The sequence below is a fragment of the Anarhichas minor genome, unplaced genomic scaffold (genome assembly GCF_050575085.1).
Source record: "Anarhichas minor isolate MPS153535 unplaced genomic scaffold, ASM5057508v1 ptg000010l, whole genome shotgun sequence".
NCBI lineage: Eukaryota > Metazoa > Chordata > Actinopteri > Perciformes > Anarhichadidae > Anarhichas > Anarhichas minor.
Window position 1 is genome coordinate 7,288,347 of NW_027466456.1, and position 26,285 is coordinate 7,314,631.

Below are 26,285 nucleotides of genomic sequence, written 5' to 3' on the forward strand. Positions count from 1 at the left end.
GTTTTTAAAAGGACTCGGAGTTCAGGGGGCGGAACCATGAAGCCCGCTGACCAACACGGAAAGTGAGGGAGAAAAGTTGTGTCAAGTTTTGAGACACGGAGGTTGGAAACTTGGTGCGTTTGCAGCTCGGACGGGGGAATATGGCGCGGCGCGTCGGCTGTGCCACGTCTCGGTTTACCGGAGAAATACGCACATATGGCAGAAAGATTACAACATCCGCAGTTTGGTTATGTTTCTGTCTGCTTTTGCCTTCCGCCGCGGAGGCTGGACTGTACACCGCTTCTGATCAAGTCGTCTTGTTGAGTCCGGAGAACGTGGAGTCGGTTTTGATCAACTCCACAGCAGCTGTATTTGCGGAGTTTTACGCTTCGTGGTGCGGACACTGCATTGCCTTTTCTCCGGTTTACACAAGTCTGGCGAGAGACATTAAAGGTTGGTATGCGGATCTGCTGCAAGTCACGTAGCTGCAGATGTTTGCAATGAGATTTGATTAGTATTCGTCCAGTAGAATCGTTCTGATCCTATTTCACTCTTCATTGTTTTTGTAAACACTTCCAGAACTCGTTTTATCCACATGACAAACCAGCAAAACGTCTCACAGCTTGGTTACATCTCCCTGTATTGTTTATCATGTGCATGTGCACCAAGCTGTTGCTTATATCTGTTAATTAGAGCATGTGATCTAATGAATGTCTTCTTTTTTTACACTGGCTGTGCATTACATCCTCCCAACTGAGTTTGTCATTGTAGCTCATGAGCCGAACAAATATCACAGAGCCATGATAAGAAATATAATTGGGATGATATCATTTTTTTAATGGTGGCAGGAGGCCCGACACGTCATGTCATGGTGTGTTTCCGTCCTGTGTCACACTCTCTCTCTCTCTCTCTCTCTCTCTCTCTCTCTCTCTCTCTCTCTCTCTCTCTCTCTCTCTCTCTCTCTCTCTCTCTCTCTCTCTCTCTCTCTCTCTCTCTCTCTCTCTCTCTCTCTCTCTCTCAGTCAACAATGGCAACTGGTGTCTTGGCATGCTGTCAAATGCTTTTGCTTTTGAATTAGTGGGGTCATCCATCTGATATTTGAGGAGAATGCAGGAGAAATTAGGCTTACATGCAGATGATGTCACTGGCACCATCAACCCTCAATCTGTGGATGTCTGTCAGCTACATTATACACAGTACATGTTGATAACGAGATATAAACTGTCTGCGTGGGGCCCACCAGTGTCTCTTTGTGTAATGAGTTTGCGTTGCCCTCTTTCACAAATACATAGTCATGTGAATACTCTATATAGGTTTTTTTCTTGACCGTATGGACATTTTAGGTATTTATATACTGAAATACACATTGGCAGGAGGACAACACAGGACCCCATCCAGTGTCAGCAGACCGTAGGGGTGCAATAGACGGTAAACTAAATATTTACTGTGGCTCTATTTCATGTCTGTTCTTCAGAGTGGAAGCCAGCTGTGGACCTGGCAGCTGTGGACTGTGCTGCAGAAGAGAACAGGAAGGTCTGCACTGCCTACGGCATCAGAGCGTATCCCACTATCAAGGTATTCTACAGAATATAAACTAATATATTACATTATACGGTATTATACGGAATGTAAACTGTTTACACAGGCCCACATTCTGGGGTCTCTTTTCTGTCATGACGACTGCTGCAAGAAATTCCATTTATTTAACAATTATAGTCCATCGTATAGTTTTTTTTTCTTCATATTAACACAATTAATTGCCAACAAATTGAATAATCAATTCATTGTTTAAATAATTTGTTCAGTTTTCAGACAGTTTTCAGCTTCTCAAATGTTTGCTAGTTTACATATTTCCGTGATACTAAACTAAATACGTGGTGCATTTGTATTCTTATCAACTTGAATAACTGGCAAACTAATTGATAAGATAAATTTTAAAAAAAACAAGTTGTAGCCCTAATTTGATGAGGGACTGTTTGTTTTTCCTTAATTAAAAAAAGAGAGAGAAGCAGGTGCGCTTGAAGGAAAACTTTTAACAGACCTTATTCTACATGCATTTTTTTTTCCTTTACTGCATGACTTGAATAAAGTAATACATCAGAAACAACTCCACCTATTTTTCCGCTGGTCTCTATTTTGCAGTAGCACACCAGACGTCATACAAAAACTATTTCTAGTCCCTTCACTTCCATTCAACTCCAGTACATGTTCTGAAAGTGACCATGAAATCAGGAATGTTCACAGTTTTCCTCGAACATGCCTGGCAGCTGCCTTTATTCGACCCTCGCATGCTATGTTTGATTTTGATTAGCATGTAGAGCATAATGTGCATACGCATGTGTGGAAACAAAAGATGTATTCACAGGAACTTTACAAAGGTATTTGATAAACCGGAGTCAATTCAAGAGTTTTACTTTTCATTCTTAAGTAACCATGCTCTATGCATTAGTGTGTTTTTATTACTTCGATACTTGGATACTATAGATGCAGCAGTCTAGCCCCAGTGGAGAGAACTTATGCATGAACACTGCAGAAACTTCAAACATCTGCATTAGTATTCGTAGTGTACCGGATTAGTCAGCAGTAGCGTGTGTGTTTCAGAATCTCTCCTATCTGTCATCCAGCAAGAGCCAATGAAGAGCTCCCTCTGTTCGAACACACAATGGAGCTTAAACATCTGCGACTCATTTTAACCAGGAAGGATTTAGGGGTCAAGGCGGGCAGAGGGAAAAGCAGCCCCCACCCTCGCCCACCCCCCACCGAACATTACACAACATCGCTTTGCTTCTCTCATGGCCGTGTGAGGGCCGTCTCATCTGATCTCACTTCTCTTTCTCTTCACCGACTTCCTCCGTAACCTGAACCCTTCTGTCTCTTTCACTTTGCAGTTCTTCCATGCTTATTCCAAGGCTGATTCTAAAGGACAGGCTTTTAGAGGTACTGCTACGCACACACAAGCAACTCGAGCCAGTGAAAAACACAATTGTTTCATAGAGATGCTGCCGTTCGCAGTAGTTTTACATGCTCAGGTCGTCATGAGTGAATGATAATCAACAACCGAGTATAATGTTCTCTTGATGCCCTTTGACCTCCAGCTTCTACTCATGATGTCCGGGTCCTCCGTCACAAGATCATAGACAAACTGGAAAACCATGAGGAGCCGTGGCCCCCCGCCTGCCCCCCACTGGAGCCCACAAGGTAAACACACACGTGCACACACTCGCATACCCAATTTTCAAATGTTAATCCATCTGTCAATCACTCACTTATTAATCTGTCCTCGCTACTGATGAAATGCACTTCTGGTTTATTTTGATGAAGAAACTATGTGTGTAACTATATTTTACAATATGTTAGTAATGTTTTTGCAAATGTGTAGTCTATAAGAAAGCTGCAAATGATAATATTTTTTAAAAACCTAGTTCCATGCGTTGTGAGGAAGGATTTAATGCAAACGAGTCCCATATTCTATCCAACACCCTCCTATCTCACACTTCTACTGAACATGTGCTGAACTGCTGTTTTCCCACAGTTTTGTGAATTATATTTCCATGTTTACCTACGTACATTATTTCTTCTATCCTTTGTTGCAGTCTTGTGATTGCTGTCTTTGCTGTAGGATCATATCTTCATCATGTTGCATCATTTTATTCTATGTCATCATTGGCTGCTGCACTGTTTTTTATTAGTGGCAGAATGAGGGATCAAATGTTTCCACTAAGAAGAAAGGTCTTCTTTAGATCTTCTCTACTTGGCCTCCCTGCTCTGCCCACATACTGCCTTGTGTTGTATGTATGTATGTATGTATGTATGTATGTATGTATGTATGTATGTATGTATGTATGTATTCACACACAGGCATTACACAGTTTATTACCATGGTAGTGCAGGAAAAGGAAGCAGGAAGTCAAGTTCATTTCTCTTTTTAGGTTTAAAGGGAAAGTAGCGTAGCTCGTCACAGAGTCATGAGGTTTTCTTCTTCCCCCTTTTTCTTCTTTTACAAAGAAAATAAGTGGATTTGAACCCTTGTGCTTTACTGCTTCACAGCCTTTCTCAACCAAAAATGTTTACGTATGAAGTACGTAATTATGTTGTGGTAATAACATAACTGAAACCAGATATAAATGTAGTTTTAATGTTTATGATTGTAGGCGTGGATGCCGTTCAGAAATAAATTGTCTTGTGCGGGGATGAAGGACATCAAAGGCTACTCAAACATTTGTAAAAGTCCGACACAAATTAAATAAAGTCTTCTCAATTTAATGTCAGAATTTTCCCTTTTTCCTTTCAAGATGAAATATGTCTATAAAATCCTGGACTTACTTAATCCTTCTTTTTGATCAGTAGCTGATCCCGAAGATTTATCGGTGATGTTCGCCGTTTCTTCCCGGCTTAGCATAACTCGTACCTGGGATTCCAATCTTACGTTTTGTCTGCTCATCTCTCTCTCTCACCAGCCAAGCGGAGATCGACAGCTTCTTTGAGACCAACAACGTTCAACACCTGGCCCTGATCTTTGAGAACACTAAATCCTACATCGGCCGAGAGGTAACTGCTCATCAACCTGAGCTGTGTGTTTCTTTCTCCTCTAGAATATTATTTTTTTTCCGGGCAGCAGAAGAGACGTGCATAAAGTTTCTCTCCAACTATGTATGTCTAACTTCAGCCAATAAGACACAATTTGTGGTTAAAATAAGCTGTTGAAATGATTGGACATCACATGGGTGTCATGTTGAAATTTAACATGATTCAAATCTTTTTTTTAAACTCTCTGTGTGTTCTCTGTTCTTCAGGTAACCCTGGACCTGTTGCAGTTTGAGAATGTCACGGTGCGGAGAGTCCTGAGCACTGAGGAAGGTCTGGTAACCAAACTGGGAGTGACTGAGTTTCCCTCCTGCTACCTTTACTCTCCTGAAGGCAACTTCACCAGACTCAAAGTGTGAGTATCTGTGCAGTCTTTAACTCCCACTGCACTACAGAGTGCTGTGCAATTTATAATTAGAGTATTATCTTCCTGACAATTGTTTGTCAGCATGCACAAATATATATAATGCATTGTGTAGATGATGATAATAATATTTTGTTTTCTGCATTTCGTTATATATGTATATTGTATCCCTAATGATAATAAGATTTTTTTTTTTACACCAGTTCATGAAGGCTTTTACAAACACACCCAGTGTCTGGTAGGTCTCTCATAGACAAATTACAAAGACGGGATAATTAAGATTGTTTCCAGCCCTTCAGTGTAAAGCGTATTATAATAAACCAGTAAACTTTAGGACACATAACCTAAACATCTGTAACCATGGATATGCCTTACTTGTTCAACTTTTTATTTACATTAGATACTTTAAAACAGATGGTTGGTTCTTCTAAATTAAAACCAACCCTATTTATTGTCCCCTCCTACTTTTGTCCAACCCACACATATACGTTTTGCCAGCCGGATTTTGGTCTGAGTGCGCCATGATGGTGGGAGAGGTTACGCACTTATCGGTAGCTTTGGTTCATGAGATCTGGCGACCTCGTAGTTTTAAGCATAGCTCTGTCAAACTTCCACCTGAGCAGAAGGTCTAACTAGCCACCTGTGTGGTTGTGCAGGACAGGACTTGAGTTTATACAGTGTTTCCCAATAAGGGTTACAGGAGAAGTCGGTGCCGGGGCCGACTCGCAGTCTAACGGTTTTATTGTTCCTTTCCACAAGAACTGTCTTGTGACAGCCCTAAAGCAGACAAACCCTCTATGTAAACATGCAAATAGAGGAGGCCAGATTGTGGTTGTGTCAAACTGTAATAGGCTCAACAACAACAACAAGCGCCACCTCCTACAGGATGTAACGATGCACTCAGCAGGACAGTGCAAGACAGTACTTTGTTCAAATTGTAAAAAACCTTGTTACCATTCTGAATGTGTTTTCTATCCACATGATTTGTCAGTGCAAAAGGCTGCATTTATAAATGAAACCCAGAGCTTTAACTACTAGATTTTCAACAGTAACTTTAACCTGAAGAAAGGTCATCACTTGATGTAGGTTCAAAAAATAATATTTCCCCATCCTCATTAGAAGAATTCAAAATAGATACACCAGTGAGCCAAAGAGATGCTGGAACACTTTTCATTTGGGTGGATGTGATGTGGGAAAGGTGTCGAGCATGAGCTGTTTTTATATACATCTTGTATGTTCTGTACGTATTGATCATTTTATACATATCTTGATAGCATCTCAAACTTTTTACAGTAATTTCCATTTGGCTTGATCTGAAATACACCAACACCGTGTTTATTTCCCTTTGGTTCCTATTGTTCCTCACGCCACGACTTTGCTTTCTGCCGTAAACCTTCATCGTGTGCTCATTATCTGAACCCTATTCATGAGAATACTTTTAAACATCTGGCCTCTTAATGGGATCAGAGCATCAAAATCGTTCCCATTATTCACCATCATAAAGCAGCGCTGATCATTCCTCACCCTGCAAATTCATCTGCTGTTTCTCCCTCTTTGTTTGGCTGTTTCAATAACTTGGCATGCAAAGAGGACTCTTTTTAGTTGACAAATGCAAAAAGGAAATGATTTATTGCTGATTTATTTATTCACCCCCCCTCTCATCTCTCCCCTTCCAGCCCCCCTCATCTCCATCACTGTACAGAGGGGAGGTTTTTTAATTTCTTGCATGAAAACAATGGCATTGCTTTTCTGGCTTCACCTGCCAAACAAGCCCCAGCCGCACCCGACGACAGATGGCCTCCCATCATCACTGAATGTCTGATTGATCCTGGGAGAGCGGAGTGTGCCTGTCTGCGTGTGTGTGTGTGTGTGTGTCTGCGTGTGTGTGTGTGTGTGTGTGCAGGGGCGTCTCACATCCGTCATGCATGTAATGTGTGCTGGTCCCAGGTGAATGCATTCCCTCCCAGCCCACCCTGATGCCTTCCTGCCCGCCGGCCCTGGGGATCGCTGGATGAATGGCTCTCCCTCCACATCTGTACACTCCCACCAGACACGCAGGTGTAATTGAGTCCCTGGCTGGTGTGAGTGAGCGTGGGCACAGAGTATCCATCCTCCTTATTACCATCCTGTTCCAGTTTTTACGATGCTCTCTCTCCCTCTCTCTCTCTCTCTCTCTCTCTGACCCTGACAAGGGGAGAAAGCAAATGAGAGGAGGATGTGAGGGAGAGGGAGCATATTAATGGCTGCGGTTCCAGTTGCAGGGTTATCTCATGGCTAAATGATCAGCGATCTCTCTCTCAGCTCCACGCTACTCTGGCACCATCTGTTCAGTATTTAAATGCGTTCCCGTAAGTGTGTAAAATATATGGCCGCAAAAATAAATACAGGTAATAAAACTTTTTACAGCAGTGGACTGCTGAAACAAAAGGTCAAGAGAAAAAATAAATAAATAAAAAAACTGCGTTTTTACATGGCTGTACAAACTGGGGTACATGTAAACTATATGGCCAGAAGTGTGTGAACAGCCAAACCGTACACCTATATGTGATTGTCTAATATTTCATTCCAAAATGATGGGCATTAAGAATCTGCTGTAACAGCTGCCACTTCTCCATGAAAGCTTTTATACAATATTTTGAAGCCTGGCTGCAGAGATTTGCTCCCATTCAGCCATAAGAGCATTAGTGTGCTCGACTACTGATTTTGGGTGATACGGTCTGACTTGCAGTCGGCGTTTTAGTTCGCGCTTCAAAGGTGTTCGATGGTTTAAATTCTTTCACAGCAAACCGGAGGAACATGTCTTGATGGAGCTCTCTTTGTGCATGGGATGATCATCATGTTGAAAGCAAGAGAGGGGTGTGTCCGCATACTTTTGTGCATGAAGTTTATGTTGAGTGACCTAAGGGTCCGTCTCACCTGTCCTTCTCTCCCTCAGCAACATTGAGGCTCGTACTTTCTACTCTTACGCCCTCCAGAGGCTGCCGGGAGTGGTGCGGTCGGGGAAGCCTCAACCGGTCACCGTAGACGTCCTCACCAAGAACACACAAGAGCCCTGGAAACCCTTCAACAGGTATGAACGATACATGCTGCTCTGTCTGCTCAAACTTATGACTTGTTGACATGAGGTGTGTGATTGTGTGTCCAGGTCCAGGGTGTACATGGCCGACCTGGAGTCCACGCTGCACTACTCCCTGCGTGTGGAGCTGGCTGCTCATACTGTCATCAAAGGAGAGGCCCTGACTTCTCTCAAGAAGTACATCTCTGTCCTGGCAAAGGTAAACTTAATAGAGAGACCGCTGCGTACACACGTATAGCACACACACACACACACACACAAGACACACGAAATGTGAAAACCAAATGATATACAGCTCATTATTCTATAATATTTAGATTTTCAGTGTTTGTTTTAAATATTAGAAAGATGGAAAACTGGTGAAAATTGGTTAACCACATCATTAACACAAAATTCAGGTAAAATATCTGATTAGAATAAATAAAACTTGCCGTACAAACATGCTGTATTTGATTATTTCATTGTTTTTTCTTTGAGAAAAACTCTGTTGCATAATAAGCTGCTCGTACATTTTCTTAGCGGTCCTCGTCACCAGGGGACAGAGTATTGTTCACTGTAAACTATGACAACACCTTTTGTATTCATAGGGACATGACATCAGTTTTAAACTGATTGGTTTCTATTAAAACAAATCAGGGAATTGTCTGGAAATTATTCAGAAAACAAAAAAGACGAGCCCGTTTTACAAATGTGTAGTTACAGCAGGTCACCACCAGATGGAGAGTGAGACAGGAGAATGTTTGATCACATTGTAGAGTTGAGCTGTTGTTTTGCAGCATTTAGCTCAAGTCCCCCTTTTAAGAACATGTTTTTTTTTTTTTTTATTCCATTCGATCATTTAGCTAATTTACCCAATTAATTGTTTTGTTTGATGTACTGCTTTTCACCACACACAACACACACACTTACACACATTATTGGCAGCAGAAGTGGATGCCATTGACGAGAGCACAAACGCTCTCTCGGGTATTGTTGACCCTCTTCATGTTTGCTCCCAGGGGGATTGAAGCGTGGCTGGCACCCACTCGCTGCCCAGAGGCTTTACACAAACACAGCCACCACTCTTCCTCTTCCTCCTCATGCAGTTTTCCTGTGTGGTTTCACACAGGCATCTCTTTAGATAATTGTGAACGTGCCAGTCCTCTGAGGTTCACCAAAACAACCATGTTCAATCCATCTTTTCCCGTTAGCGATCCCCTTCTGCCTCGTTCCCGCTTTTCCTCGCTGAAGTGTGCCAGCCAGGCAAACATGTTGTGATGATGAGGCCTGACCTGCTAGCCCTGTCCCTTTTGGCTACGCACCAGGCTGTCTCACAGCCCGAGTCTGCCACCAATCTCTGTGATTATATCTCCCTCTCTAGGGAGGCGTTATAGCAGCGTATGTGTATCAGTGCGTGTGTGTGTGTGGGGGGGGGGTTAGAGCATTAGCTCCAGTTTGTTTAGTCAATAGCGGCAGGTCCCAGTGGTATTTTTACCCTGTCCCCCTACCATGATGGACCAGCCGCTCAGCAGGGCTTTGTGTTGCTGAGGAGGCCGTCATTGTTGCAGCTGACCGCGACTTGTGACAGTCCGTATTGTCGTTTGACTGAGTGATCTCGCTTCAAACAGGCCAAATCCTTTCAGTCAGTCAGCGTGTTAGGAACAGTTCATGTAAGACGAGCACGTACTGTAGATGTGAAACCGGAATTGAAGGGGATTTCGTTTATTTTGAAAAGCAAACGCATATTTAATGAGTTAATTTCTATATTATGTTTCATATGATGCAGTTCGTATGCAGAATATGAGAAAATTAAAAGTATTTTCACCTTAAAAGAATCCTGAATGTCTTTTTCTCTATTTAGTTATATCTTCAAATAACTGTTGATTCATAGAGAAATGATCTCTCTTCTCGATTACTGATGCAAAATGTAAAGACCCTGACACCTGAACTCTGCGTGATTAGATTAGAGTTAAAGTGACTCGCAATGTCCCGACCAGTGTGAGTGTCGTCACTTCATGCTGGTGACACATTTCCTCAATCATGACGCACTTTTTAATTTTTACCAGATAATCGCTGGAGAGAGTATTTGCGCACATCAGGGGGTGTATTGGCATGGGTGATATTGTGTGGTCTTGCCGTTATGCAGGTGTAGGGGCCGCAACTAATTCATATTTTCATTGTTAAACAGACAGTTATTTGATTAATTGATCAATAATTCTCTCTAAAAAATCAGAAAATTATGGAAAATGGCAATTGAACATCTTCAGATTGCTTTTTTGGCTGACTAAACGCAAATAGTTGAGAAGCTGGAACCATCTAATTTTAAGCATTTTTGCTTAAATTACTGAAATATGTAAATAGTTGCACATAAATATTCAGTCAAACGCCGAATCTTTATGTACATCGTGAGGACACGCAAAGTCTGTGTGTAAATATAAATGTATTAATCTCCTTCATTGGTTTTACTTGACCTAAAAAAATATTTGACTCTGTTCTGTCCAAGAATTGTAATTCCTCGAATTGTTTGTTTCTTTGCAATCCACAATCATCCCATCGTTGCGTCTCCACCCAAACATGTAAACATGTTTTTTTTTTTTTTTATTTTGGTTGTTTTTTTTACCCGGTCATAATATTACTAGATTTACTGTCTTGTCAGGCCGAAGCCGGATTTATGAAGCCTCTACATGTATATTAGGATTAAAAAAGTGGATCTTGGGAAGCATGAGAGCATTACAGCGAGGTTTTTAAGGATTACACCTCTATCCTGCTTTTCTTGAAAGAAGCCCTTCAGCCCAGAGGGGACAGAGGGGCAGGGGAATAAAACAAAGAATTAAGAGGGGGGCTTTGGACTAAAGGGACACAGGCTTCGTTCTTTGCACGCATAAGCTCGGGACATAATGTTCAAATATACTGTACCTATATCACTAAAGATGCTCTGTGCTTTTCTTAAAGCCATTTGTCCATGTTATTATGGATCCTATTACTGTTTTAATAAGCAATTCTCAAAGAAGTGGATTCATTTAACTGTTTTCTTTTGTACTTTCCCCATAGTAACAGTACAAAACAAGTCCATGTGTCTAGAGATGAGGCTGCTGTTAGCATGGCTGTGGCACGTGTCTGCAGCTCCCCCGGGTGAATTGAAGTGAGATTATTATCAAGGAGCTTCACCCCTGTCTTTTGCCCCGCGCCTGGCTTGGTCTGCCCTGTTGCAGCCAACAGATGCCTCCCTCTTGGGACCCTCACCACAAGGAGCTTGCGGTTTCTCAAGTGCTGCTGATACTAATCGGATCAGGATGACATATTGCCGGGGTGAAGGGGATTGTCATGGTCCAACTGGTATGGGGGCAGGAGGGATGCAGGGTTAGAGGAGGGCATGGTGTGTGTGTGTGTGTGTGTGTGTGTGTTTTCAAGATGGAGAGAACAAATGTAGAGGGAGATATTTAGTAGAGATGATAAAATGTAGAGGGTTTACAGTTTGATCACTCGGTATTCCCAATAATGAATTTGATCTTTTAATTGATTAAATGTTATTGGATGAGTGTCTCGTTTCCAGCAGGGTTTCATTTGTTGTTCTTGTGTAACTGTGATGCTTGTTGATGCATTCTCTAAAAATAACATATTGCCTCTCATAATTAATTACTAAACACTTGCACTGTTTCTAAGAGTGAGTATTCATGAAGGAGAAAAGTGTTCTTTAAATACATCTTATATGTGAAAAACAGACATTATTTTTGGTATAACATATTTTATCATTTCATTTTTTTTAGTGCAAGTCTGTTAAATTACCACCGTCGCTTGAAAGTGAATGCTGTCACTTAACCCGTCTTCCTTCAATGCCTGTCACTGTTTTTGGCGCATAATTCATCAACATGTCGGTGAAATACAGTATACTGTATATTGGCATATTGACTGACATTGTGCACCATCAATGATCAGGGCCAAGGAGCCCAAGAGGGAGGTTAAGAAAAGGAGAAAACGATGTCAAATGAGGCGTACAAGGATAAAACATAGCAAGATGATACTGACCAGTGTCTGATTACATAACTATTATTTGAGCTTTTAGGCCATCAGCAGACCCAAATAGCTCATGAATAGTGTCGCTTTGGTGATGCTAACTTAAACCCATTAGTGGGAAACACCTGCGTTTTCTCTGGTTAAATTCATATGGCTGTTTAATGAGCTTTTCTGACCGGGTGGCATCCAGACCCCAGCTCCAAACTTAAACCTGTTATATCACTCTCCCAGCAGTGAGCACACATCAGAGGCCTTTGTCTACTCTTTACAGCCCACCTTTAGAGAGAGAGAGTGTGTGTGTGTGTGTGTGTGTGTGTGTGTGTGCGTGTGTGGAGACGGATATCTGCTGCTAAAATAAATAATGTTTGCTGTTGAAACGATATTGAAAGCAATTATAGTAGATGATGAATGTTCAGTAGGTATTTATTAAATATACATATATTTTTGTCTTATTTATTTCTAATGACCAGTATCCTTGCGATTGACTGTGTTACTAAGTCATGTAACGCAGCTGCTAATGTATAGTTTAAACGTTAATGTCCCATTATTAACCAGTATGTTAAATGTCAGCTGTTTACGCACAGCAACACAGTTTTCTGTCGGCCAAGTTGACGAAAGGTGAAAGGCGCTGCATGGAGTCAAGAGTGCTCATGGTGCAGAGGGAAGGACGCAGGACTCTGTTAGCTTTGGACAAGGAGGTTTAAGCAAATCACTGGGGGTCTGGTTAAGTGGTCAGGGTGTAACACAAAGATCCTGTTAGAGGGCGATGAATAGACGGCTGAGCCATTGACTGAAAGGCGTGCGTGTGCGTCCGTGCGTGTGTTTGTAAGATTGTCGGTGTATGTAAGCGTATTTAGTTGAACAAATGGTGTCCAATTTAAAAACGACTCAGTGATGCAAATCAAAAAAGGTCCACATGTTGGGTGACGTGAGCTGGCTCTGTCATCTGCGTTCTGTTTTTCTTGTTTGTTTTTTTTCCTCAGATTCACCGCAACTTTGTAGTAATCTATAGTCCGCGTGCACTTTGACAAGAACTATGAATACAGAAATTGTTGAGCGATGATTCTATCTTGTTCAGTCTTTCAAAACAAAGAACTGCAACAAATAGTCAGTGAATCTTAGTCGGTTGACAGAAAATGTATTTGATAATCCAATCCAACTCATTTTTTTTTTTTTAAGCAAACCTTTGCTTGAATCAGATGTGAAGATTTGATGCTTTTTTCCGTCATATTTGATGGTGAACTAAAAATCTTTGCTTTGGACTGTTGTCTGGCAGGGAAAGACATCACCTTGAGCTTTGGGATATTATAACGAGAATTTGACCTATTTAATGACTTTATAGATAAAATGATCGATCAACTATTACAAAACAACAGCAATAGCTAATAAAAATACTGTAGTTGCAGAGCTAAATGAAAGTTCCCATGGAAGTTGTCTATTTGCCTGTTAAAGTCTTGGAAAAAAGCTTGATCCCTATGCTGTGTCTATTTCTGAGAAACGGGACCATTATCATAAACGTTTCCAATGAGAGGCTTACAGCAAGAATAGGAAGCACATTTAGCTGAAATGTATTAAAGCGCTCTTCCCTGAAGACATCAGCTGTTTCTATTGTCGGTAGCGTGTGTGTGAAGACACGTTTGTCTGTGTCTGTCTTTACTCTGTCATCACTGGTATCAGACACCCATCAGCTGGATTTCCTCTTTCTCTTCATGTGCCTACCTCTGCTAGTTACAGTGTCATGTTTCCTCCCAGTTGTGCTTGTTACCATGGTGGTGCTAGTTTGAAAGGATGTAAATGCACATCAGGAGGAAGCGCTGAGTAGAGACGGTGGTTAAGTGGTTGTTAGTGGCTTAGGAAATGGATCTTAATGAAGGAAGAGGCTTAAGTTCGGCTGCTGTCACATTTAGTGAGTTTCTTTTTCAGGGAAAACACGCAACCACAACTTCTGTGCAGCTTATAAACATGGTTGAGGATTCCTGATTCCTGCTCGGTACATTGTGTATTAGAAGGACAAAAACTATGTTAATCGAAGGTGAAGATGTTGATTTGAACAGTTCATTTTAGTAAAAAGAGTCTGAATGTTAAGTATGAGCGTCAGTGTTAGCAGATGAGAAACAACACTTTTATAAATAAAAGATACAAACATTAGCACAGTCTATATTTCATGAGCTGGAAACTGTTTAGCATTTAGATTCCCATCTGCTGTAAGACAGACTTTCTGCTCCATTTTCTGAGCTACTACTTTATCAGTGAAGATTCATTAGTGTATATAAGTAACTGACTGTGTGCAGGAGTTGTTTCTTCTCAATAAACTAAACCTGCACTTAGAGCTAAAACAGTTGGTTGATTAATTGACAGAAATCTTCTTTAATATGAATGTATGCTGGGTCTTCTATGATGGTGAATTGAATATGTTGGGGTTTTTGGAAAATGTAATTTGCATTTCTCATAATTTCCCCGACATTTTATAGACTTAATATCTAAGAGATAATCAAAACATTATTTGTTTTGATTATCTCTTCGATATTATGAAGAATATAATGGTTAATTTCATTCTTTCTTGCATGCCGTTTGCTCAAACATCAACAGTTTTGTCTCTGTCTTAAAGTGCACACCCTTAACACCAGTGTGTTCTGTTGTTTTATGTCTGCAGTACTTTCCAGGCCGTCCAGTGGTGATGAACCTTTTGGAGTCTTTAAACTCTCGGCTACAGACTGGCGATGAGATTTCCTATGAGGCACTCAGAGAGATACTGGATAACACAGCTCAGGTGAGTCAAGACAGACCTAGAGATAAATATCCAATAAGTTTTCACCTTATGCGTCAATATTGCAATGAACTTGGGCCTCTTTATTATCCATCCAAATTGTTCTTGGCTAACTTTTTTTGTCCATCTTCAATCTTTGGTATTCATTGGATTCAGAGATTTGTCCATTACATGCTGCATCGAGGAAGAACATTAATGCAAATTGAGAAAAAGAGCATACTTTTCTGAGCCTGAACAGGCATCTTAAAGGGAGAGGAAGGGAGACAAGAAAGGACCCGACAGGTGAGCAGCTGCAGGGAGAACAGAGGGCAGGGCATCACGAAATGCACCCAGACTGATTTGAGGACGTCCGTCTCGGAGGAGCCTCTTAGTTCCACCAAGATATCAAGGTCACCTGTCAGTCTGGGCACATAATCGGTTCAAAACCACCTCAAAGGCACCAAAGTGATGCCTATCCAGTCAAAACGTGTTCAAATGTGATCTTGGGAATTTCTATAAAAATCCACAGTGTGAGTAGATTAAAAAAATGTGTTTTAAAAATATCCAGATTCCTCAATATGTACTTTGTCCTTGTCTCCGTGCCAGCACATACAGCTGAGGATCTATGTGCTGTTGTCTTTGGAATGAAGCCTGCATGCCTCCAGTACCGCCCCTCGCAAATTGAAAGAGTCACTTACTTACATCATTAGCTTTTAGCAGGCAAATCAATTGATCAATGAATCGATGGAAAGGTATGAATAGACTGAGAGGAAATGGACTCTGTATACACACACACACACACACACCAAATCTTTACTATTGACATGTGAGTAACCCTGTCAATCACACCAGCGCTGGAAATGCATTGCATCGAGAGAAACGACTTTATGTCAGAGAAAATATGTTATTGGATTCAACTGTGGCTCGTGGTTAGAGATCTGGATAGCTTCTGTTCATTAGTGGAGGGCTGAGCCATTAACCTGAGATTGACTTCTTATTGATCAAGAAAACTACGTGGAAGAGCTTTCATTAAGTTGAACCGGTTGGGAGATGCTGGAGACTTTGTAGTTTCATTTAAAGGATAAGGCTGGTTTATTCTACATTTTTCTTATTGGCAACAAATCCCATGAAAGGTCCAAAACCATCAAAATGAGAATTCCTCTCAGTACTTTCCAACTTCCCTACTCAATATGGCACTTAGACATTCACTCCCACTGAGGATTTAATAAAAATGGGTCCTGTACATAGACTTCAAATTGTTTTTTAAAAGCCAAAATTTCCTGAAACAACTGGGAATCACAGTTTTTCAGATAATATTACTAAAACGGGATTAAATCATGCATTTGTTCTAAAGATTCCCAACCAGGACTACTTGTACGTGTCGTCATGTTTGTCATAATAGAAGAAGACGTCAGTGAAACGGTGTGGCGTTAATGGTTTTTGGTCAGCAATGGACTCAAATGAACACTGCAACGATTAATCGATCAGCCGTCCTCTATTAAATGAATGATGATTTTGATAATCGATTAATCGTTTTGAGTCTGATTCCAGCTTTTAGATGTGAATATTTTCTGGTTTCTTTACTCCTCTATGACAATTAACTGAATATCTTGGAGTTGCAAACAACTAATTGATTAATCAAGAGACAAATCAACAGATTTATTGACCGTAAAATAATCATTAGTTGCAGCTCTATATAATACAGATGACTAAGTAATCTGAGGCTTTAGTAACACAGATAGTACTTGTTAGTCGGATTAATTCATTGTTGTTTTTGGTCTTTTCATGGGAAACATATAGAATGTCACCAGATTGATCCTTGAAGCTTTTTCTCCTGGTTTCCTGCTCCCCAGTTGTCAGTAATTTGTGTTTGTCTGTTTGTTTTTCTCTTTCTCTCTTAGTCTCCAGACACTGCCTTGCCTGAAGGAGTGAGGTGGGTGGGCTGTCAGGGTTCACAACCCCACTTTAGACGTTACCCTTGCGGGATGTGGACTCTCTTCCATGTTCTCACTGTCCAGGCCAAGAATGCAAGAGGCACAGGTGTACACACACACACACACACACACACACACACACACTGAGGTTGTATTTCTGTGAATGGAAAAAGCCCATTGAAAGTTCAAGAAGATTGAGGATGAGGGCTTTGTAAACAAATTAGCCCAGTAATGTTTGGTGGAAAGCTTTTTTTTTTTTTCTTTTTTTTTGCACTGACCTGATTTTAACATCACACACAGAAACACAAACAGTGTTTTGAGTTTTGAGTTTTTTCTTATGTTTTGTCATTTTGTCACAGCTAAAATTGAGCCTAATTGTGTGAAAAGGGATTATGTTAGATTAGTGGAATGTGAGTGGTTAATAAAACAGGCAGATGACCGGAGGCTCCACTCCTGGCAGGAACAATAATCTCCCCTCAACACACACACACACACACACACACACACACACACACAGAGGTTAATCCCGAGGTTTACGGACCATCATGTGACCTGCAGATGGACTGGCCCAAAAGGGCGTCCATCTGGCCCCCCACAGACCACCAGCTTAATGGACGCATAGACACACATAGTGTACAGTATTGATCATAACATGAAGCTCCATTCATTCATATACACAGGCTGCATAGATTAAAGGTGTGAACACATTGGTAAAGGTCTGAACACAATCCCGTCCTTATTTTAATGACAAGCACACTCACACACACACACACTCTCACTGTCAGTACGCTGCATCTGAAGGTCCTGCTAAGCCGAGAACAAAAGCAAACTGCTCCAGGAAAATATGGTCGTGGACTGTTGAAGTCCTGAGACAACAGCATGGCCACCATTCACACACAGTGTTAACTGTAGTTAATCTCCAGATTGGGTTATCCCATTCGCACAGATAATTCATCTCAATATGGGGTTAACCCAGCTCTCTGTGACTCCTGGCCCACATAACCGTGGGAATCCAGGAAGCTGTGGACCCACACTGCCATTAGCAAGTTAACACTACATTTTAATGTATAGAGACAACCAGCTTTACAAGAGCAGGTGATTGTGCTTGTTGAGGAGGTAATCCATGAGATTTAGAATTTTGACGTACTCTTCTAAACATGCTGTTTTTCATTACAGCTTTAACCACAGTTTTTAGTTCCATATTACTTAAGATGTTGCCACAAAAACATATAAAGTAACTTAATCAGGACATGGAACAATGTTGGTGTTAGGAAGGAGTCTGTGATATTGTTTTTGTTGTTACATAATGCATCACATTTCTCATTTCGATCAGATTACTGGTGATCAACATAAGATGGCATTTCCCTTCCAGATCCCCGGGAGGTGCTGAGTGCGATGAGAAGCTATGTCCACAGCTTCTTTGGCTGCAGGGCGTGTGCCGAGCACTTTGAGATCATGGCGAGCGAGAGCTTGGTGGAGGTGAACACGTTGTCGTCAGCGGTGCTGTGGCTTTGGTCGAGACACAATCGCGTCAACAACAGACTGGCAGGTGAGAGTCGGCACCATCATCTGTCGAATGGAGGTCTTGGCATATACCTAAAGATAACGAAACAACCAACACAGGAAGAGAGAGAATGTGTGTTTGATTTTTAATTTCAATTTGTCTTTAAAGTGAAGACCACTGCTCTCATGGCTATTTAAGAATGTCAAGCAAATCTCTCTGACCAATCAACGGTCTGAAGTGTTTTAACTCCACCTTTGTTGTATCGCTTTGCTTGCTTGGACCCTGAATGAGGTGATACCAAACATAGTACCAGGTACTATCCTCAAATTTTGTAAATGGAAAACCAAGAAAAGAACAATTTCAAGCAAGTCGAGCTGTGCTGTACCATGTAGTGGAATGCCGCATTAGTTTGCTAAGCCATCCCTGTCCCTCACGTCTTTTCCACTCCCCTCTTTTCTGTGCCTGTTCACACTGTGGGATCTTAAGCATTACCTTACTCAATTTTGGGGGGAAGATTTTCAGTTCCAGTGTCCTCTAATGGTCAGTCGGTCTTTTGTAATGCGACTAAGAGGGGTGAGGGGAGGAGGAAGGATGGATCCTCAGATCAGACACCAGCTGTCACCCCGTCTTAGACCTCCAAGTATTGTCTGCTTCACCCATTTTCTCCTGACCCCCCCCCCCCCCTCTGCCTTGTTTCATCCGTCTCACACCCTTACTTTGATTCTCTCCCACACCCCACTCTCCTCCCACTGTCACCTGGAATCTATGAGTAGGAATTTCCATCCAGGTCATCTATTTAAACGCAGCATGATACCCACTTGTTAACGTTTAGTTTAGCGTTACACAGAAATGAGAATCTTCTCATCTTTCCTTTTTTGCATCAGAATGCCCCTTTTTAGATTCTCGTCAGTACAGACTTATCTTCTTTTTTTTTTTGCTCTGCATATGAATGTACAAAGTTTTCTCTAATTCTTGTCCGTGCTGTTTCGGCATATTACACTTATGCACATGAGTCTCGTAAGTGTTAAACAGCTCCTCAGCATCCCTCCTCCCTTGTCCGTGTTCATATGATTTTATTAGGCACAGGGCTGTCATTAACAGCCCACTTTGTTAAATCACTATCTTTTGTTTGTGTTGACTGCCCCCTCTTCTATCTCAGGCACAGCTTGTGCCCTGAACAGCAGGGGCCAGAAGGACACCCGTCCCTGCGAGTGTCTGCTCCCCAGACACTTAAACACTGCTCAACCCGCCACCTTCACCCATCCGTCTTCCCTCGCTTCCTCTACCTCTGTTGCAGTTTTTCTCTCTTTCCACTCATCATCCCCTGGGACTCATATCCTCCGCTTGACAAGTAATGGCACAGCATCCTCGCTGGATGGGTCCCCCAGGAACCAGCCCTCTTTATACCCACACACACACACAAGCGCACACACAATTCCCAAGGTATTGTATGACAGCAGGTGGCAAACACCATGACACAAGCCATGCACGCTCCTCCTCCTTCCCTCCCCCTCCCAAACACACGCACACAGCCTTTCCAAGCATGGGTCAAGTTGTGGCGTGTGGCAGCGGGCGTTCGTCATGGTGGAGGGTGAGTCGGGGGTCCACAGGGGATAAGTCGGGTGAATCGGAAGGAGAGAGAGGGAGGAGACGGGGGTTTGGCTGTGTTTGTAGCAATAAGCGGCGGCGTCTCCCCGAGGAGAGCACACTCCTCCATCCACTCAACCCCTCCTCTCCCCTTTGCCTAAAGTGGAGCTCTTTAGCAGGCCTCCCCGCCCCTCCTTTCAGGAGCAGCCATGCATGAAAGAGCAGCTATTTGTAAAGCGTCCGAACAATTAATTTAGCTGGCAACAAAGAGGCCCCAGGGCCCTCGGTCTCCTACGCAGCAGCAGAATTAAGACCAGTGGCAGCTCAGTCCTGTTGCTGCTTGTCAACAGGCTGAGACTGATTCACATTTCTACAGACAAAACAGCAGCAGGCCCGGCTGCCTTTATGACTGTGTGTTCACATGCAGCACAGGGTTTGTGCATTTCTTCATGCAGAATAGTAATACCATACCAGTATTTATTAGACTGGGGGTCCTTTTGAAATGTTTCCCTCCTAGTGCCAAAACGGTACATGAGTTTCCATTTCCTTAAAATGTGATTATGATATTCTTGAAGGTAAAACAATATAGAGATAAATAAGAAATACCATATCACTCTTTAAAAATCGTGTAACTTTATTAATTACTATTTGTCCAGTTGTTTTTATCAAAGTTAGTCTTATTTAGTTGTTAAGGACTCGCATCAGTTATTGCGAATCCTGACTCTCATCGTACTGGACCGGTTACATCTGCTTGAGATGGAAATATAGGTTTGTGTTGTTTTGCTGTTACCGTGTTGTTGCACTGCTTGAATACCAGATCTGACCTTTTTATAACCGCACCGCCACCATACCAAAGTCAGTCCCATTTTTGGAACTAACCAGCAGCATTATTACCTCTGCTGTCAGCCATGCCATGCCGAACAGCTCAGAAGGTTACCCTTGAACAATAGAGCACCTCATCTCAGTGTGGTACATATTATTTATTTATATCAGCAGAGCCTCAATGATCTCAATGTCATATTCAAAGCCAAAATGGCAATCTCTGCCTTTTTTAAGTTCTGTTCTGCTGGGACTTCAGCTACCTTTAGGATGAAATGTTGCATCATTATATATATTTCTGTAAGCTTGCAAATTTCAGTGTGTAGATCCCTGAAATCCTTTTAATCGTGTCTGATTTACTCTCCTTTTGCTCATAATGTCAAATAAACTAAACTACACATTCAATGCCAGCTTTCAGTTTTTGATGGTTTTAGATTAACTGGAAATGTAGAAGTGTTATATCTGTCATACAATAAACAGATTTACTGGTTTAGATTTTTTTTTTTTTGATTATTTAAATGAGCATAAAAACCCTGACATCATGCACACTCCCCTGCAGCCTTGATGCCTCGGTGTGCGGTGTAGGTGATCCTCACTTACAGAATTAGTGCTGAGGAAGCTAGTTTGACGTGCTGAACAATACATATTTATACCTGATGAATATGTATGCGCGGCGGTGATGACATCTCCGTGACAGGCCATTGTGGCAATCTCAATATGGCTGGTATGGCTAAAGTCACCCTGGCCGCAAACGTGGCAAGCTGATTAGAATAAGGAAAGAGATCTGAGGCATCTGTGGCGTGTGTGTGTGTGTGTGTGTGTGTGCGCGCACGTCTGCTCTCACCTGCTGAAATGTGTAAAAGCCCCCACATGCACCCACGGGCTTCAGCCCATCCAGGACACAGTAAAATTGATGTATCCTTTATGTAAAGTACTGTATGCAGAGTACGTACACACATGCATATGACTGAGATTAATCTTGAGCGGCAGAGAGACGGAGGAGGGAGCAGGGACAGAGGTGGTGGAGGATGTAAATTGACAGTGCTGTAAAGTGACAGACCTGCTGCTGCTCCCCTTTTTTCCCTTCTTCACACACACACACACACACACACAAAATGGCCTGTTGGTGACAACAAGCAATTTATTACTAGATGCTGCCCTGTGTGTGTGTGTGTGTGTGTGTGTGTGTGTGTCCTTGTGGGCATTTGTGCAGAGTGTCTGTTGTGTATGAGTATTTTGTGTGTGGACCCCTCTTCCTCTGCCAGTCTCTTTGCATGGATGCCATGTTGTGTGTGAGTGACGAGGGGCCTGAGTGGACAGCGGCTACATGAAAGAAAACATGTTAAGGAGAAAGTTTCTAATTCATTAAAAGGGCAGCTCCCCTCTGAGGTTTCTGTTGCTCTCGTGTTCAATTTGGAGATTGGACTTTGCTTTCAAAGGGGTTTGAAGGGACAAGACAGGTGGTCCAGAGCACCGAGGTCTGCTGCCTGAAAACGAGGGTTGTGTATGTGTGTGGGGAAGCTGTCCACTTTGGCCACATCTATTATCTCACCACCCCTCCCACTGGGACATCCCAGAAGCCCATTGATCATTTGTTAGACCCTGTCATACACTCTCACAAACACACACACACACACAAATATCAATCCCTAGATTACGTGCACACAAAAACACAGAGATGATTTACATATACACACTTAAGCACATACATACACATATGCATATAGGCACTTAGTTTTTACGAGCACTGTGACAAGATCAAATGGGTTCAACACAGATTGCGTCCAGTCCTCAAAGCACTTACATCCTCAAGTCAATGCACCAACAAGGAGAATAAAAGAAACAACAACAATGGGTGAAGGCAGCTGACTGGATGCTTTATGTTGTGTGATTCCTGGATGTGACAATGAATCTGGATCCATGGAACATTTTTTCTATCTTCTATAAGATAGTGAGGTACTTATTAGTGTGTTAATGTGAGAAAGCTGTAGTAGTGGAAGAAAATAGGCCTCTTTAGTTGACCTCCTGCACTCATAAATGTACTTTAGAGTATGGGCAGCCAATGTTCTTAAGTATCACAGGTATGTGAAGCAATGCGTCATATTATCTGTGGTGGGAAACATTAACCCTACTTCTGTGTTTATCTCTGCAGGTGCTTTGAGTGAAGACCCCAACTTCCGAAAGATCCAGTGGCCTTCACCAGAAATGTGTCCAGCCTGCCATTCGGTGAAGGAAAACGGGGAGCACAGGTGGAGCCAGGAGCAGGTTTTTCCCTTCCTCATGTCCTACTTCTCATCCAGCACTATCCTCACAGGTATAGTTTATTTTCGAAAGAGGTCGTATCTCATGAATTCAAGTGTTTTACCAAACTACAGAAGTGTATTTCTTCTGTTAACCTGCCTGTGTTAACAGTCAATACAAATATGGTCAATGGTTCAGTTGTTGCTCTGTATAACATAATGCTAAAGGATGTGTTGTAAAAGGCTCCCGTTCTCAGCAGGTGAAACAAATAAAAAGGGCCTAGATAATCCCACTGTCACCCATAACCACCCAGATTCCTTGTACGGTATATTTTGCTCATTTTTAGTGGGTTTAATGTAGTTTTAGTTTGTTTTACTTCACCCTGCAACATACTTAATTTGGGTGTGCCCAATTCTATTGAATTGAGTTTATTCTCTGAATCATATCACGTCTTCTCTAATTTATGGACAGTAGTTTTTTTTAATACTACTATATAATATTACTTTTTTTCTGCTGTAAGGGGTGAATAGCAAAGAGAGTTTCTGAGTCTGAGTAAGGTTCACCGTTGATTCAGATTAATTGAGGATGATGAGTAAAGCATCCGATTCTAGATTAGAGGTGATGACTTTAGAAATGATGTCCCTGTGTCTTTCTTTTCGTCGTCCTGTCAGACTACCTCGAAGATGAAAGCCAGATCCTGGCAAAACAGAAGGAAAAACATGCGAGTCAGCAGCAAGCTTTAGAAGCTCAGGAACGTGTAGAGAGGAAAGCCAGGGAGGCCTTGGACTCCATGACGCACCCTCTGCCATCACAATCCACTGTGCAGGACGAGGAGGAGGAGGAGGAGGAGGAGGAGGAAGATGAAGATGAAGAAGAAGGTGGGGAAGGAGCTGCAGCAGATGAGATGGAGGATAAGACATCGGAGACGACCCCCTGGGCCAAACCTGAAATGGAAATGGGTCAAGGCCGGCGGCAGGCCCACAGGAAGCCGAGCATTGTGGGCTTGAGGATGCGAGAGCTGCAGGAGGACATCGTGGATCTCGACTCATTTGTCAACCAGCACTACAAGGCCAAGGCGCTGCAGGTGGCTGCCTCCAGCCGGGTCAAACAACGCACCCTGCAGAGGAAGGAGGAGCAGGATCCAAGGCCCGTGTTTGGGCTCGGCACGCAGCTGGACGCCGGGCTCGGGATGGTGGGCCTGCAGCCTATGGAAGCAGACTTTGAGCTGGACGTGGGGCAGCAGAGAAAGAAGCGAGAGCTGGCAGGCCAGCGCTTTGTTGAGGAGACAGAGTTGAGCCACAGGGGACGTTTGATCTCTGTACTGAGCATTGGATTTTCCAAAGTGGACATCAGCCTGTGTGTCATCCTTTATTTCCTTTCCTCCATGAGTCTTCTGGTCATGTGTCTTTTCTTCAAAAAACGCCTCAGGCTACGGCGGGGTAAGCTATCCCTACCCTAGACCAAAGTGTAGTCGGCAATGATTAACGTTCGTTAGGTTCATGTAGGCTAAGGTTCGGGTTACTGTAAGGAGATGTGTCAAGATTAGGGCGATCTTAGGCGGTCCACTTAACTGTTACCTACAGCCAAAGTAGGCAACAGCGTGCTTTACCCTGAATGTCGTGGATGTGTTATGTCTAAATGGAGTGAAGGGGAAAGGGAAAGTTTGCAGATTACCTTCCAAATCTTTGAACATCAGTTATTTAATGTTACACCTAATCTGACCTTTTCAGGCAGAACCTTAACTATGGAAAGTCTGTGAATATAGATGTGTATTTCTATAAGTGGGTTTCTGTTTGAAGTTGAGGATAATCATTTTTGATTTTTGTTTGACCGCTTATGGAGGATACAATTAAACCTAATATGGGACTGATTAGAATTTGTATGAAGTAAATGCAACTAATGCATTTTTTGTACGAAGGGATTTTTGTTGCTTTACTTAAGTTTTGGTCATTTGTAAAAGTGGGATATTTGTTCATTCGTTTTTTCTATCTCTGAATAGGGCCAAGACCTCCTAAACTACTTCTGTGTACTATGACTAAATGTTGGGTTTTTTTCAGTCACAATTTTTATATTTTACATGTAAAAAATATTTGAATCATTTGAATTAAATACTCAAATAGGTTATTCTTTGATTAAAAACAAATCAGTTGTATCTTAAATTACAGACTAACTGTTTTCCCTCAAATCAATCATTGAGATCTTTCTGTTTGAGTCAATTTATCAAGTATTACATTAAATGTTTCTGCATTTCTTTTAATACTTGGACATAAATGGGTTGTGGGTTTGTTGTAGGCCTGACAGTTGGATCATATTGTTGAATACTGTGACTGGACCAGCAGGTCCACACTAACTTTCCCCAGAGGAGAGCAGATCAGCCTTTTGTTGTTCAGCTCCTTTTGAGGTGGTTTACCGTCCATGACACTGAGCGTTATGACACATCCTTGAATATTACATCACACTGCTGAGTCCACACAACAACTACTCTGGTTGTTTATGAAGTGTTGTGGAGCGAGCGTCGCATATGTTCACACTGGACGAGGTTTTAGAATAAGCAGGATTTGTTTTTGGCTTTTGTCCATGATGTAAAGCCTTGGCATGGTCGTCTCAAAAACACTGTGTTGTTCTGTTTGCTTCTTTGCCTCTGTCTGAATCAATAAAATTATTTTTGATAAGGACTCATTGCTTTTGATCTGCCACTGAAACCAGTCATTTGTTAAGGCAGTTGAAGTTATTACTTATTATATCACTTTCTTTTCACCAAATAACATGAATGTACAGAGGAGGGGGAAGCCTCGTTCCTGTCTGTATTGACTCGGATGTCAAAACATGTTTCGAGAACCTCCCAGATGTTATTCATTGCGGGTTTGGCGAAAACAACTTTCTTTTTGTTTTTTGTTTTGACCAAGACGACCAGGACATGAGACAAGGAGGACCGGGGTGTCTCATGTAGAAATGGGGGGTTAAAGCACCCAAGGTTGAAGGAAAAAGCCTGTTGCCATCTGCTGTGCAGCGCAAGCTAAATCCTAACAATTTCATTGGGATTATAGCAAGTGAGTAATCCAGCTTTCCTTTAGGACTAGAGGGGGGAGATTACCCTTGAGGATTAGCTCCCTGCAGATAATAAACTTTATTAAAACGCAATCGGCTTTTCATGGGGCTTCTTCCCTCACACACTTGGAGGTGAGCTCCGTGGGGGGGCGGGCAGCAGCAGCAGACTCTCAGGCAGGGTGACATGGGTGAGATGGTCGGGTGAGGTGGGTGGATGAAAGAGGGAGCAGTGTGTGTGTGTGTGTGTGTGTGTGTGTGGATAAATGGACGAAAGGCAAGGTTTTGATGTCGTCCGGATTACAACAAGCCCATCTGAAGGACAAGCGATGCTTGATCTTGAGCTTTGTGTTTCCTAGAACATTGGCTTGAATTCCCTTGACTCTTGCCCCCTACCTTCACCCCTAACCTGT

The 26,285-nt window shown here is 42.2% G+C and overlaps 1 protein-coding gene across 1 annotated transcript; it reads left to right on the forward strand.

Moving 5' to 3' along the window:
* On the forward strand, positions 1-25,502 carry qsox1 (quiescin Q6 sulfhydryl oxidase 1). Its single transcript, XM_076087926.1, has 13 exons — positions 1-432; positions 1,454-1,554; positions 2,868-2,916; positions 3,075-3,177; positions 4,437-4,527; positions 4,773-4,918; positions 7,863-7,997; positions 8,073-8,202; positions 14,650-14,766; positions 16,644-16,782; positions 18,049-18,225; positions 22,739-22,900; positions 23,499-25,502. Exons 1-13 carry the CDS (start codon positions 141-143, stop codon positions 24,284-24,286), a joined length of 2,430 nt encoding a protein of 809 aa, XP_075944041.1. The 5' UTR covers positions 1-140; the 3' UTR covers positions 24,287-25,502.
* Positions 25,503-26,285: the final 783 nt, after the last annotated feature.

Coding starts and splice junctions, on each gene's coding strand:
- qsox1 (XM_076087926.1), top strand. CDS start 141: ATGGCGCGGCGCGTCGGCTGTGCCACGTCTCGGTTTACCGGAGAAATA. Junction 433..1,453: donor TCTGGCGAGAGACATTAAAG/GTTGGTATGCGG, acceptor TCTGTTCTTCAG/AGTGGAAGCCAGCTGTGGAC. Junction 18,226..22,738: donor CGTCAACAACAGACTGGCAG/GTGAGAGTCGGC, acceptor TTATCTCTGCAG/GTGCTTTGAGTGAAGACCCC.